Source organism: Mauremys mutica, chromosome 3, assembly GCF_020497125.1.
Source record: "Mauremys mutica isolate MM-2020 ecotype Southern chromosome 3, ASM2049712v1, whole genome shotgun sequence".
In the NCBI taxonomy this organism is placed as follows: domain Eukaryota; kingdom Metazoa; phylum Chordata; order Testudines; family Geoemydidae; genus Mauremys; species Mauremys mutica.
In genome coordinates, this window is record NC_059074.1 from 5,900,883 (window position 1) to 5,916,834 (window position 15,952).

The window sequence follows — 15,952 nt, forward strand, 5'->3', positions numbered from 1 at the left end:
TGTCTCTCCCCACTCGCTGTGTGTGTGTGTCTCTCCCCACTCGCTGTGTGTGTGTGTGTCTTCCCGCTGGCTGTGTGTGTGGGTCTGTGTCTCCCCGCTCGTTGTGTGTCTGTGTCTCCCCGCTCGCTGTGTGTCTCTGTGTGTGTCTCTCCCCGCTCTCGCTGTGTGTGTCTCCCCGCTCGCTGTGTGTGTCTCTCCCCGCTCGCTGTGTGTGTCTCTCCCCGCTCGCTGTGTGTCTCCTCGCTCGCTGTGTGTGTGTGTCTCTCCCCGCTCGCTGTGTGTGTGTGTGTCTCTCCCCGCTCGCTGTATGTGTCCTTCCCCGCTCGCTGTGTGTGTGTGTCTCTCCCCGCTCGCTGTGTCTGTGTGTGTGTGTGTCTCTCCCCGCTCGCTGTGTCTCTCCCCGCTCGCTGTGTGTGTGTGTCTCTCCCCGCTCGCTGTGTCTCTGTGTGTGTGTGTCTCTCCCCGCTCGCTCTGTGTGTCTCTCTCCCCGCTCGCTGTGTGTCTGTGTGTGTGTGTCTCCCCGCGTGTCCCTGCCCTTATAAGGCCGGCCGGCAGCCGAGCGGGCTCCCCTGGGGGTGGTGCTGAACGAACAGCTCCCCGCGGCTCCCGCCCACCCCGCGCCAGTCGGCGGCGAGCTCAGCCCGGGCCCCAGCGCCGCGGCTCGGCTCGGGGGGTGTCTCGGCGCAGCCATGACCCAGGCCAGCTCCGCTCCAGCCGCCGCCGCCGCCGGACCCCCGCCGGCCGCCCGCCGCGCCCCGGCCCCGGCCGCACCATGAAGCGGCAGAACGTGCGGACCTTGGCCCTCATCATCTGCACCTTCACCTACCTGCTGGTGGGCGCCGCCGTCTTCGACGCGCTGGAGTCGGAGCAGGAGACCTCGGAGCGGCGGCGGCTGGAGGAGAAGCAGCTGGAGCTGAAGAGCAAATACAACCTGAGCAGCGCCGGCTACAAGGAGCTGGAGTGGGTGGTGCTCAAGCTGAAGCCCCACAAGGCCGGCGTGCAGTGGAAATTCGCCGGCTCCTTCTACTTCGCCATCACCGTCATCACCACCATCGGTAAGGCCGCCGCGCCCATCCCCGTGGCGTCTGGGCGGGCGAGCGGCCGGGGCGGGCGCGGGTTCTCCCCCCCTCCCGGCGGCTTTTATGGAGGGAGGGGTGAGGTTAGTCGCTGGAGAAAGGAGGCTGTTACCGCTCCTTCGTGGTGGGACCCCCTGTGACACCCCCTCCCTCCCCTTTTAATTCGCTTTGCACCGGCGGTCGGGAATGATGGGACCGCTCCGGAGTCAGCCCCAATCCCGGGCTCCTTCCAAACGCCCGGGGGTCTCCCCTGCCGCCCCCGGCAAAGGGCCCGGCGGCTGGCCCGGAGCGGGAGCTGTGGAGCTGCGGGGCAGGCGAGTTGATTGCAGGGCAGGCGACGCGGGGTTTGGTGGATCTGGGTAACTAACGGGGGTCGGGGGCGCTTGGCGGGAAGAACTGGGGAGCGCCTGGCAGCCGGACTCGCTTGTGGGGTGCGCTGGCTTAGAGGGTAACGGGGTAATGGAATTTTCCTCCCCAAGAAGCTGTCGGGGGTCGGGGACCCCCTGGGAAACTCCCCGCTGTGTTTTGCCCTGGGGCTGGTTTTTCTGCACCGTGACAACACACATACACACACACACGCACACTCATACACACGCGCACACATGCACATGCACATACACACACGCACATACACACACACGCGCACACATGCACATACACACACGCACACACATACACACGCGCACACATGCACATACACACACGCACACACATACACACGCGCACACACGCACACACATACACACGCGCACACATGCACATACACACGCGCACACATGCACATGCACATACACACACGCACATACACACACGCGCGCACACATGCACATACACACGCGCGCACATGCACATACACACACGCGCGCACACATGCACATACACGCACACACATACACACGCGCACACACGCACATACACCCACACGCACTTGCGAATCATTGTTTTGCAATTTGCAAGCGTGCAAAGGGGGGGGCGGATTGTTTGCAAATCAGCCACTTGTTTTGCAATTCTCCAAGGCATGAAAACAAAGGGGGGGGGATTCCACTCCCCGGGGCTTTGCTTTTGTTGTTGTTGCTGGGGCTGCGGAGGGTTCCTCCCTCGTGGGTATTTTTAAAAGGTGTCATGTGGAAGCAGAAGCGATTCCCAAAGTGAGACCTCGCGCCCTCCCCCACCCGGGCAGGGCTCTTTCCAGCCGGCGAAGTTAGCAGGCAACACCCCCAAGCCCACTCAGCACTAATTTGGCCCAGTTGCTGCCGGACGGGTTTAAATCTGATCTCACGCCTCTTTTAGGCGCCTGTCGCGCCTACTGACTCCGGGGCAGTTACTCCTGATGTACCTCAGCGTCAGTCGGAACAGAATCAGGTGCAGCCCCGCTACTGAACCAGATTCAAATGGGTGCAGTTTGATGCAGCGAGGAAGGGCCAATTTCAGCGCCCTGATTCATTTCTGACCCCCATTTTTACACCGGCGTGACTCCAGTCGAGCCACTCCTGATTTACACCGCTGCACTAACTGGAGTAGAATCAGGTGCGAGGTGCCTGGGGTGTTAGTGAGCAAACCGGATCCAGAGCAGGTAGCAAGTCCCTCTCTGGCTTCCAAATTCGGTTGGTGCATCCCAGGGCTAGTGTAGTCTAACCAGCGCCTTTGCAAAGACTCCATTGGCAGCTCTTTGTGATTTCCTGTGTGGAAGCAAATCTCCCTGTTGTGGGGTTTAGGACATCCACCCCTATGGCCGAGGACGCTGTGTCCGCCCTGGCTATCTCAGTGGCAGAACCTCACTGAGCGCCATCTGAAACTGGCCTCACATTCTCTGCATGTGCCTTGTTCCGCCGTGGGGGAAATATCTGCAAAAAAGCTCCAAGGAGTTGGAAGATGAGCATCCCTGAGAATAAAGCCACCTTGGCTGTCACTCGCACAATGGGCTTGTTTCGCTACAAAGCCCCGTAAAAAACCCCAGCAAAACAAATCCAAACCCACTTCTGATGTTTTCCCTCCTACTGATGTGGTCTTCGATCTTCCTTTGGCCCCAGGAAAGGGAGGGATTCGTGGCAGATGCAGTGGCCCCGTCCGCACTAGGGAACTTGCCTGAGCTACCCCCACCAAACTCCACCAGCATTAGCAGCCCCTGGTGTAGACAGGAGGCTGGTGTTTCCAAGCCTCTATCATGGAATCCGGCTCAGAGCAGGATTCATCGGTGTGGTGTTAAACCCCCCGGAGGTGGCTGGTGGCTCCTAGCTCTGCTGACACCGGAGGAGGGGGGCTGGCATGAAGCCACAGTGCAGACCGGGACAGTGAGGTCAGACAGGGACAGTGAGGTCAGACGGGGGCAGGCCTCAATCAGGAGCTGGAATAGCACCTGCTCTGGCTCCAAAACAACCTGCCAGGACACCTCAACCCTTAGCTGCAGCGCCCCCTGCTGGCCCAGTGCCACCCCGCTGCGCCAATGCCCTGCAGCCCTGACCCACAGCCCCCCACTCTTCCAGTCCTGTACCCCTCCGCGCACACGCCCTGCCGAGGCCCCCTAGCCCTGCCCCAGCCTGCGGAGCGGGCAGCCAGGTGTCCCGAATCCTGCCAAGCCCTGCAGGGTTCTCCTCTGGAGCCTGAGCTGATGGGGGTGGGCTCACGCCAATTACCCGCCCGGCGTCTGGGCTCCACACTGCGGCTGCCTACGCTGGTTCTTACCCTCCCCCACTCCTCTTTCCCCCCTGCCAGCCCCTTCCCTGCCCTCTGCTTCCCCCTCCACTAACACACATGCTCCCTGGGGGCCCTTTCCATCCGGGCTGTGCAGGGCTGCGGGGCAGGTGGCAAGCCAGGCTGGCTGAGCTGTGGCTCAGCAGATAGACTGACCCCACCACGCTGAAGTGCAGCAGCCGTGGGGTGGCTGGTGGCTTAGGGTGCCAGAGTGGCTCTGTTCGATCCATGGGGTGGGGACAGGATCCCTCCTGCAGCAAGCCTGGCTATTCAGGGCTGGGTTCCATGTCCACTCTAGACACCTTTCCCCCTAGCGGTTTCCATCGTTGCAGTATCTGGGGCACCCCAAGCCAAGGACTTCAATGCACAGACCCCTCAGGGCCATGGCTTCCATCCACGCACCTGCTCCTGCCTTCCGGAGGGCAACGGGAGCCAGGGCGCCCAGCATTGTGCAGGAGGCAGCTGGCAGCTTGCAGCATGAGGCCTGTCATTTGCATTAAACAGAGCAGGTTGCAGCTGGCCTCCTCTTGGATACGTAGGTGCAGGCCGCAGCATGCACAGCATCGCCTGGATCCGAGTGGCCAGGCGTGTCTCGGCTCCCTATGGAGCAATGCGTGCTGGGAACCATAGTCTTCGCCGGCTGCACATCTGTGTGGTTAACACCCAGGAGCTGTGTCTAGCTGCCCGTTGGCCTCCTCCTCTCCAGCCCATCCTGAAGATCCGGTGTCCTGCCATCCTCTCCTCTCACCCTCGGGACAGTCTCTGACAAACCTGCCCATCTTCCCCCCAGCTGCCTCATGTTCTGCTTTCCTCTCTGGCCAGCTGGGAATACGCTCCAGCAGCCTTTGACTGTTAGCAGGAGTCATCTGTGCAGCTGGGCGCTGCATTCCTTCCCTCCTCCTCTAATTGCCCTTTTCAATTGCTTACGTTTATTACCGGCACTGATCTTGCAGTCCGTTTCTCCCTACCAGGGACACTTTCCATAAACCCCTGCGGACAGCGCCTCTTCCTTCCTACTGTAGATCTTTTCGCCTGACACATTTCCCTCTGGACCAGCATTTCATGTCCCTTGGAAATCAGCTTCCTGAAAGAATCAGCAGTAACTTGTGTGGCTTTGATAGGAACCGTCAGATGGGAGCAGATCCCAGGTCCCTCTGTGCCATGCCCTGTGCAGCATTCGGTGGTTCAGAGGAAGATGCAAAGATCTCTGCAGTGGGTTGTTAGGGAGTAGGGTGACCAGATGTCCCGATTTTATAGGGACAGTCCCCATTTTGGGGTCTTTTTCTTATATAGGTTCCTATTACCCCTCCACCCCCGTCCCGATTTTTCACACTTGCTGTCTGGCCACCCTATTTGGGAATAACCACTGGGAAAGTTTCTTCCTGACACACAACAGGGAGAGGTCCCAGTTTATGCCCTGAAGCGGGGCGGTTGATAACTAACCCTTCCACATTCTTGGTTGTGTCTGAATTCTTCTAACTCGAGATGTTCTCAGTACCCATATAAATGCCCAATCCCTTGTTTGAATCCTGCTCCGCATTTGGCCTTAATGCTGTCCTGTGGCAGTGCGTTCCACAGGCCAGCTCAGTGTGGTGCAAAAGTGTTTCCTTTGCTCTGTGTTGAACGGGCCACAGTTTGGTTACTTTGAGAGGCCCTTGGTTTTGTGTAATGAGCCAAGGCACCTGGCAGTATTCATTCACTTCTCCTGTCCCATTCATTATTTGGTATATATCATGTCTCCTCTTGTTCATCTCAGGTAAGATTTTTGCTCACCCACCACTGAAATGCAGCCACCTCTGGGGTGCGGCGCAGCAGCTGTTCAACAGTCACACAGCTGTGCCGCACAGCGATCACTTGCCACCACTGAAATGCAGTCACCTCGGGTGGAGCACAGCAGTTTTTTTTAAGGGCTAAAACCAGCATTATTTATACACCTAGAGCTCCTATTGAAGCCAGTGGGAGCTTTGTGTGTGCCTGGAATACAGGCTAAGCTCTAAATAATAGCACACCATTGTGGTAGCCACACTATTGTTGAGGTTGAGTTGGTTCAAAACTGTTTGTGTGGCCCAATGGGTCTGACAAAAGACTGGGAGTCTAGAGAACAAAGCGTTGTTTGGCTCTGCCACTGACTTACTCTGTGTCCTTCAGCAAGTCACTTTCCCCTTTCTGTGCCTCAGTTTCCCCACTTGTAATGTGGGGGTAATGACACTGAATAGAGCTGGTTGGAGGTCAGATGTTCTGCCATTTTGAAATTTGTTTTCTTTCCAAACTGGAACAAAACCAAAACATTTCAAAATTTCCCACAAAATGGAATTTTCGGAAAAAGAATTCATGTCAGGATAACTGACACATTCTGTTCTGTAAAAATCAAACAGCTTTGTTCTGATTATGACATTTAAGAATTGTATTATAATTTATAAACTAAAATCAAGTTTTAAATAAAAACTAGGTGCGATGTTCCATTCTGATCAGCTTGAAACAGCACTGAAACATTCTTTTTCCATTATTTTTTTTTCAAAATGAAACACACCCATTCCCCTGGAAAGTTTTGGCTGCAATGAAATGGCATTGCCTGATGGAAAAACTTCTATCAGAAAAATTCCAGCCAGCTCCAACGCTTACCCTTCTTTGAAAAACACTTTGAGATCAAGGGATGAAAACTGTAGATGCTAAATTCTAGCCAAGTGCCGTCCATTTACAATGTCCTCAAAGAGTTAAGTGTTGCATACTGGGACTTGTAGTCTCAGACCTTTAAGAATAATCATCGCCATCAATGACCTTTGCAGCGGAAAATTCTCATGAAGTTTGGAACTAGCCAGCTGGTGCTTTTGAGTTACGTCCTTTTTCAGAATGAGGAGTTTTCAGTTGTTGAGGGATCTCATTCCCACGTGTTTTGTGCTATGCTGATTACAGAACAAATTCTGACCTTCTTTAGTACGTGTTCTTTCGGTCCTGCAGGGAAAGAATGTTTGGCCTTGATTAAAGAAATCTGGCTTTCAAAGAACACATTTTTTTTTAATACCTCATATGCTGCTCATGCCTAGTGTGTGATGATTTAACATGGCTCTGTGGTGCGATGCTTATACCAGACCACATGGGGCATCCTGTGCTTCGAGACAGGCCTTGGTTTTTGCCAGTGTAGATCTCTGACTGTAACCTCTGGAGATGGATGAAAGGAGTCGGGGACTCGGCAGCGTTTCAGACCTAGAGATCTGGATTTGTCTTACCACACGATTCTAGCCCCTTTAAGGAACCTGGTGCCTGTTCGAAGAGAGCACTACCCAACACCCTTTCTCCGCAAGTAATGCCCCTCCTTGCCTCGCCTTGTAGCATTGGAAAACGGAAGATCTAGCAAAATCAAGCAGAAGGGGAATCATTCCATCCTGGAGCAGAAAGAATAGCGCCTTTCTAGTAGGTTGCAATTGACAAAGCAGTAGGTAGATAAGTAGCTGTGACTGTGAGAAAGATTTGGGGGACATGGTGGATAATCAACTGAACCCGGGCTCCCAGTATGATGCTGTGGCCAAAAATGTTAACAGAACAGGGGATGCCTAAGCCAGGGAATCTCAAGTAGGAGCAGAGAGGTTATTTGACGTCTTTATTTGGCATTGGTGCAACCGCTGCTGGAATCCTGGGTCCAGTGCTGGGGCCCACAATTCAAGAAGGAGGTTGAGAAATTGGAGACAGTTCAGAGAAGAGCCGTGAGAATGATTGAAAGATTAGCAAACGGACCGTATAGTGACAGGCTCATGGAGCTCACTCTATTTAGCTTAACGAGGAGAAGGTTAAGGGGTGACCTGATCACAGTTTTTAGGTACCTACATGGGGAATCAATATTTAATCCTGGGCTCTTCAGTCTAGCAGAGGAAGGTCTAACAGGATCTAGTGGCTGGAAGCTGAAGCTAGACAGATTCAGGAAATAAGGCGTCCACTCTTAACAGCGAGAGCAATTAACCATGGGGACAATTCACCAAGGGCCGTGGTGGATTCTCCATCACTGCCGATGTTTAACTCCAGACCGGCTGTTTATCTGAAAGCTCTGCTCTAGGAATTGCTGTGGGGCAGGTTGCTGGCCTGCGTTATACAGCAGGTCAGACCAGATGATCACAATGGTCCCTTCCAGCCTTGGAATCTATTAACCTAGTGCAGAGTACTGCACTTGTGCCTCTGCTGTTTTTAAAAGGACGCCATGCTGAGCCAGCTCCGCATTTGGTTGGAAGACTCCAAAGGAATAATTTAGGATCGGTCTTTTGTGCATCTCTCAGACAAAGCTGGCATCTCCTAGGGTAGGCGAGGGGCAGCTGCTGGCGTTGGATATCGACGGCTCTCATTCAGTGAATGCTTTGTTGAGATGATGGAATCGGGACCCCCATCACATTGATGCTCTGGGCTTTGCAGCTTGTACTGCTCTGTGCAATACTCCACTCCTGCCAACAGAGGTGGCTGGGCCGACGCTTGTATTTTCAGTGGGTTATGGCTTGTAACCGTCTCCAGCCATTGCTCACTGGGGTGCGTTTTAGCCATTTGGGCTACAGAGGTGCCATTTTCCTGGTGGCTTTAATTCAAGAATATGGAGAGGAGGCAAAATGTAAATGAAACACGAGGGGTTATGAAGACTTAGAACATAAAACCGTAGGAACGGCCAGACTGGGTCAGACCCATGGTCCATCTAGCCCAGTATCCTGTCTTCCGCCAGTGGCCAGTGCCAGGTGCCTCAGAGGGAATGAACAGACAGGGCATTTTATCAAGTGATCCAGCCCCTGTCCTCCACTCCCAGTTCTGCTAATAAGAGCTTTAGGGACACCAAGAGGGTGAAGTTGCATCCCTGCCCATCCTGGCTAATAGCCATTGACGGGCCCGTCCTCCGTGAACTGGTCTAGTTTGTGTTTGAATCCAGTTATGCTTTCACAACATCCCCTGGCAACAAGTTCCCTGGCTTGACTGTGCGTGGTGTGAAGAAATAATCCCTTCTGTTTGTTTGAAACCTGCTGCCTGTTCGATTCCCCGGGTGACCCCGGTTCTTGTGTTATGGGAAGGGATAAATAACACTTCCTTGTTCCCTTTCTCCCCACCAGTCATTATTTTATGGACCTACCTATCCCCTCTTAGCGTCTCTTTTCCAAGCTGATAAGTCCCAGTCTTATTAATCCCTCCTCATACGGAAGCCGTTCCATGCCCCTAATCATTTTTGTTGCCCTTTTCTGAACCTTTTCCAATTCCAATAGATCTGTTTAGAGACATGGCAGCAAGAACTGCCCGCAGTATTCAAGATGTGGTTGTACCACGGATTTACATCGAGACAATATATTTTCTGTCTTATCATCTATCCCTTTCCTAATGATTCTCAACGTTTTGTTTACTCTTTTGACTGCTGCTGCACATTGAGTTGATGTTTTCAGAGAACTGTCCACAATGCCTCCAAGATCTTTCTTGAGTGGTGTAAACGGGTCGGACTCACCCCTGCGGCGCCTCCTGCTGGTGACTCTGGGGAATTAGCTCTTTCCAGCGTTCGGAGCGCCCTCTGCAGGCCAGTGATCCACCTGTTTTCTCCTGGCCCCGTGTCCCTCCCAGGACCCGAGTGCCCCTTTGACCTTTAACTGGGTTTCCCCTTCCCAGGGGAACCCCCACCCTGCTATCCCCACTTCGCCTCAGTAGTGGCTACTGCCCAGTCTCTATCTAGCCCCCGTTGGCTGGGGCAGACTGCAGTAGCCAGCACTCATCATCGGCAAAGCTGGTTTGGACCTGCTGCCTTGGCCTACCCCTAGGTTGCCCCCTGCAACCCCCAGTACCTTTGGCCCTTTGCTAGGCCGCAGCCTGGGGTTTTCTAGGCTGGAGCTTCCCCAGCTCCTCAGCCTTTCCCCAGCCCTGCTTCACCCTAGGTACCTTGTCTCAGTTCCCTGCAGCCAGGCCCATCTCCCTCTAGAAACAGAGAGAGACTGACTGGGTTCCTGGCTCACAGCCTCTTATAGGGGCCAGCTGTGGCCTGATTGGGGTGTGGTCCTGCTGCGGCTACTTCCCCAATCAGCCCAGCCTTGAGACCAGCAGCTCTCAAGCCCTGCCAGGCCGCTTTTAAACCCCTTAAAACCCGGAGCAGGGATCCACCCTGCTACAAGTGGTAACAGCTAATTTAGACCCCATCATTTTATACCTATAGCTGGGATTATGTTTTCCAACGTTCATGCCTTTGCATTTGTCAACATTGAAGTTCATCTGCCATTTTGCTGCCCAGTCACCCAGTTTTGTGAGATCCCTTTGTAACTCTTCGCAGTTTGCTTTGGACTTAACTATCTTGAGTGATTCTTTACCATCTGCAAATTTTGCCTCCTCACTGTTCACCCCTTTTTCCAGATCATTGATGAATATGTTGTGCAGTACTGGGCCCAGACCCCTGGGAAACTCCACGGTGAAAACTGATCATTTATTCCTACTCTTTGTTTCCTGTCTTTTAACCAGTAACTGATCCATGAGAGGACCCTCCCTCTTACCCCAGGATGAGCTGTTGAGAGGGGATCAGGTGGGTAGTATAAATGGGCTGAACCACAGTAAACCTGGATTGGGCCAGCCAGCGTAGAAAAGCTTTCCCGTTGATCTGACAACCTGGACTCTAAAGTCCCTGATCATCCTGCCATTAGCACCGCCAAGCCGGGAGGCAGAAAAAATGGAGCAAGCAGGGTTAAAAACACACCTTGTCTTCGAGAGGAAGCGAAAGCAGCTATAAATGTATATAACAAATGGAAAGAAAAAGAAGTTGATAGCAATTGTCCCGGACTGGCAGGACTCGTGCTCTCTCCTGGCTCTGTCCGGTCCCTGGGAGGAACCCCCTTCGGGGCGACAGCCCTTCTTCGGGGTCCACTCTGTCTCGGGGGTTAAGCTGTAGGCCCCTCTGTCTCCTGGAACCACACCTCTCTGAGCCTTCAGCTCGCCTGTCTCTCGCCGTGGGCCCTCGCTGTGGCCCCCCGGGCCCTCCACGCCCATAGGGAATAATGCAACCCCCATCTCTAGCCCGGAGTGACTCTCAGCCAGCGTAACACAGGAGGGTTTATTGAACCCAGCACAGGAAACTCTCAGGGCCTCAGGCCAGGCCTCCCTCAGCACAGCACATCCCAGTCTCTCCAGCATCCGAGTGGGCTCTGGCTGCTCTCCCCTGCCAGCCCAGACCCCCCCTGCTTCCAGTTGGGCATCTGATATCACTGTCCCCCAAGCCCCACCTCTGTCCTTTGTCTTCTGTCCCAGGTAAACAGGCCACCTGGGCCTCCTCCCCTCTCCTCCACCCTTTGTTTTCCCTCTGGCTGGAACGGGCTGTTCAGGTCATGGGATCATCTCTCCACAGCCCATTGTCCTCCCACTGGCCAGAACCGGCTGTGACTCCTGAGCTGGGCCTCCCAGTCACCAGGGCACCGGTCACTGGGCCTCCCAGTCACCAGGGCACCGGTCACTGGGGTACATTCTCCAGGCCGTTCGCTGGCCCTCTGTAACAACAAACTCCCTCTCCCACCACCTCGTAAAACCAGTAACACACAGGGAAACAGTCCCACGCGCTCCGCATGCAAACCGTTGTAAACAGCAAGAAAGCCCCCTGCTTCGTCACAGCAATGAATACGCATTAGAAGCTAGGAACTGCAGAAAATTGATCAGGGAAGCAAAAAGACACAATGAGAAATGAATGGCCACCAGAGTTAAGGACGACAAGGAGTTTTTAAAAGTATATTAGGAATAAAAGAAATCCCAACAATGGTATTAGTCCATGACTAGAAGGAAATGGTAGAATTGTTGATAATAATGCAGAAGAGGCAGAAGTGGTCACTAACTATTTCTGTCCTGTATTTGGGGGGAAAGGACGATGTATTCAGAGCATATGATGATGAAATATTTTCCATTACAACAGTAATTCAGGAGGATGTTAACAAGCAGCTACTACAGTTAGACATTTTTTAATCAGCAGCTCCAGACAACTTATACTGGAGAGTTTTAGAAGAGCTGGAGATCTCTGGGCAGTTCGTGCTGATTTACAATCAGTCTTGGAGCACCGGGGAAGTTTCAGAAGACTGGAAGAAAGCGAATGTCGTGCTAATGTTTTAAAAGAGTATCTGGGATGACCCAGGTAACTCTAGGCTTTGTCAGCTTGATGTCAATCCTGGGCAAAACACTGATGCGGGGCTCAATAAAGAATTAAAATCGGGTACTATAGTTAATGCCAATCAACATGGGTTTATAGAAAATAGATCTTGTCAAACTAACTTGCTCTTTCCTGGATGAGATGACGAGTTTGGTTGCTCAAGGTAGCAGTGCTGATGTGATATGCTTAGACTTCTGTAAGGCATTTGACTTGGTGCCACACGACATTTTGATTAAGAAGCTAGAACAATACACAGTCAACATGGTACATTTAAATGGATTAAAAGGTGCCTGACCGATAGGTCTCAAAACGGAACTGTAAACTGGGACTCATTGTTGAATGAGTGTGTTTCTAGAGCGGGCCCACGTGGGTCAGTTCTTGGCCGTAGGCTGTTTAACATTTTTATCAAAAATCCTCACTGATAAAGTTTGCAGATGCCCCAAAGGGTTGGGGGATGGTAAATAATGCCGAGGGCAGGTCACGGATACAGAGCAATCTGCTAAACCGGGGGCAAGCAAACCACATGGGTTTGAATACGGCGAAATGTAGAGTCATGCAGCTCAGAACAAAGCCTGGAGCCGTGCTCACAGGATGGGGGACTATCCTGGAAAGCAGGGACAGTGCCACGGATTTGGGGCTGGGGGTGGATAATCAGGTGAACATGAGCTCCCACTGCGACGCTGCAGTCAAGGGGGTTAATGCCATCCTGGGATGAACAGAAGAATATTGAGCGGGAGTAGAGAGGTTATCGTAACAGGGCAGCCTGCCCCTTTAAGAGCCCAGAGGCCTTGGGCAGCCGTCTCTGTTCACCTAGCCCTGGTTGTGTCATAATTAACTGCTTCTCAGCCTGATGGGCCAGGTGTTAGCATGGCAAACCTCTGGGCCTCCTAACAGAGCTTGGAAGGTCCCAGGTAGGAGGAGGAAGCTGTGGCAGAAGCTCTGGAGAGCAGACGGCTCCTGCAGGGAGAGGGAACAGGGAGGGTCACTAACCATTGGAAGAATTTCCCAAGAACTGTGATGGATTCTCCCCCAGTGACAATTTTAAATTCAAGGCTGGGTATTTTGCTGAGAGATCGGCTCTTGTTCCACAAGGAATTAATTCAGAGAAGGTCTCTGGCCTCGGTCATGCCGGAGGTCAGCGCAGATGCTCACCGTGGTCCCTTCTGGCCATGGAATCTAGGGAACATAAGAGCGGCCAGACTGGGTCAGACCAAAGGTCCATCTAGCCCAGTATCCTGTCTGCCGACAGTGGCCAATGCCAGGTGCTCCAGAGGGAATGAACGGAACGGAATCATCAAATGATCCATCCCCTGTCGCCCATTCCCAGCTTCTGGCAAACAGAACCTAAGGACACTCACAGCATGGTGGGGCAGCCCTGCCCATCTTGGCTAATAGCCATTGATGGACCTATCCTCCATGATAGTTCTGTGATTTCACATTTGAGTTCCTTCAGAACCCTTGGGTGATACCATCTGGTCCTGGTGACTTATTGCTGTTTAGTTTATCAGTTTGTTCCAAAACCTCTTCTAATGACACCTCAGTCTGGGGCAGTTCCTCACATTTGTCACCTAAAAAGACTGGCTCGGGGTTGCGGAATTTCCCTCACATCCTCAGCTGTGAAGACTGATGCAAAGAATTCATTTAGTTTCTCTGCAATGGCCTTATCGTCCTTGAGTGCTCCTTTAGCACCTCCATCGTCCAGTGGCCCACCGGTTGTTTAGCAGAATTCCTGCTTCGGATGTACTTAAAAAAAATTTTTTTTTTGCTGTTACTTTTTGAGTCTCTGGCTAGCTGGTCTTCAAATTCGTTTTTGGCCTTCCTAATTGTGCGTTTACACTTCCTTTGCCAGAGTTTATGCTCCTTTCTCTTTTCCCCCATAGGATTTAACCTCCACTTTTTAAAGGACGTCCCTTTTTGCCGCTAATGATGAAAATGGTGCAATTTACGCCCCAAAAGGTAGCAACAGGCCCAGCCTGGAAAGCTGGCAGACTCTGGTGTGACAGATTTATGTTACCAATCTGCCTGAGGCATCAGGTCATCAGGGTGAGGCCGCAGGATCGTTAGGGGAGGAGAAGAAGGAGACATTAAGGGACATTAAAGCAGGAAACGACCCCGGTGTCTGTCCCGTTCATCTCCATGGGTTGGTGCTTGCTTGCCTGGGTGCAGAGCCCCAGTGCCTCGATCCTTGGGTGTGTTTTGATCCAGGCTCCAGGGCAGCACTGCTCTTAAGCTCTGTTTTCTCCAGCTCCTTTCTCACTTGTGTGCCCTGGGGAGGTGCCTCTCTCCTCCTTCAAACCTGTCGTGGGGCTAAGCCAGTCCCTGGCAAACCCCGGGACCAGTCCATTGGCCCAGCAGGTGAGAGACCCAACACGAGCAATTCTCCGTTGGCCCTCTTGATCGCTACAGAATTTAAAACCAACCGCACGTCTCTTCTGAGAGCATTGCCCGGTGCCTGGAGCCGCCTGCGTATTGCCAGCTCCATCCCGAGTGTAACCCTCTGGCTCCAGCGGAGTTCCACCACACGTTCACTTGGCCACAGACGCCATCACTCTGAAGCACATCAACCGCCGCACTCATCTCAAATGCTGTTAGCTCTGAGCCCGAATGGCGAAACACCTGTTCAAATGTCTTTGCTCTTTCACTGGCTGCACTGGGATGGCAGCTGGAGCTGCGTAAAATATCCCTGCTCCATCCTTTCCCTGATCCAGCTGCTGCTCCATACTCTGTTCAGATGGGTGCTTAAGTTAACTGCATGGGGCCAGATCCCCAGCTGGTGCCAAGTGACTTCCCTTCAGTGATGTTGATTTAGGTCAGCCGAGGATCTGGCCGGTAAAGTCCAAGAAAGTTTAACAGAGCTGAAGTGCTCAGACATCATCTCCGAAGCGCTTGCTGGTCTGCTGATTCTCTCCCTCCTGCGCACACTTGGAGGCGGTATTGTCTTCACGCTCTCATTTCCCTGTCTACACGACATGGGCCTGATGCTGACCTCATGCTGGTTTTAGGCAGGTGGTACTGTACTGACATGCATTGACGCCCCCGCTGAGTCCGCCCCAGGGGCTTTGGGGCATGGATCTGGGGTACCGTCACTTGTTCACACACCTCTGCGCCTTTGCCCAGTGCCAGCCGGGGGGCTTGGTGAAGCCACGCCGCGCTAGCAGCTATTTGTCTGACCGCGCTGCGAGGCAGGGAGGGAAGGTTAGCACAGCACTGGGTGCTGAGCCTCTGGTGCCCTGTGCAGAATGTACGGCATTCCTGGTGTCCCTGCGCCTGGCATTAGCATAGCAGCTCTGCTCACTGCTGGCAATTACCCCGACCGAAGTCCTGGCTTTCCCGCGGGGCCACTCGTATCTCTGGAACCACTTCCTAATCTACGTCTCCAGGGGCCCTGGAGATCTCTATAATAGCTTCTAAGGGGCACCTTATTACCCGGCTCATGTTGGCTCCGAGCCCTGTCTGAACTGCCAGCGAACGCAGCATCGGTCCTGTGACAGTGGCTCTGTCCCAAGGGCTTTGTTTCCTGCTCCTGGAAGTTCAGCCATCTGAGCTGGAGGCTTCATGCCCACACTCAAGTGACAGGAGCTCGGATTTCCTCATTTGGATTGGTGCAGAGCACAGACTTGCCGGGTGTTTTCCAGCCAATCAGAGGAAGGCTGTTGATCTTAAAGGCAGTGTTACCTAGTGATCAGAGCGGGGGGGGGGTCGTGGATTCAGGACTCCTGGGTTCTGTGCTGACATTTCTGTGCCTCGGTTTCCCCATCTATAAAACAGGGATAATAACAGAGGAATTACCGAAATCCCTTAGCGAGGCTGGGCCAGCGGGGCTTAGGGAGAGCAAAGGGCTCCACTTGGAAAGCTCTTTGAATGAGGAAAAGGGCTAAAAACAATGGAAGATGAGGCCCTTTGCTGCATTTTAAAAGCCCCCCTCCTCCCCCGGGATTATTCGGACATTCCCAATCTGCGGGTGAATAGCCTCCCAGCTGTGCCTCTCCCCATGCGAAACCGATGCTTTGCCCGCAGTCAACGGATGCTCTTCCAAATCAGCGTCACGTGAAACTTCTCAGGTGAGTCA

General features: G+C 53.3%; 1 protein-coding gene across 1 annotated transcript in view; it reads left to right on the forward strand.

The window, feature by feature from the left end:
* The first annotated feature begins 640 nt into the window (after positions 1-640).
* The window catches only part of KCNK3 (potassium two pore domain channel subfamily K member 3), a 69,770-nt gene continuing 54,458 nt past the window's right edge, over positions 641-15,952 (forward strand). The window contains exon 1 of the mRNA XM_045011218.1: positions 641-1,055. Within this exon, the coding sequence (XP_044867153.1) occupies positions 773-1,055 (283 nt within the window). The 5' untranslated portion in view covers positions 641-772. The remainder of the gene's footprint in view (positions 1,056-15,952) is intronic.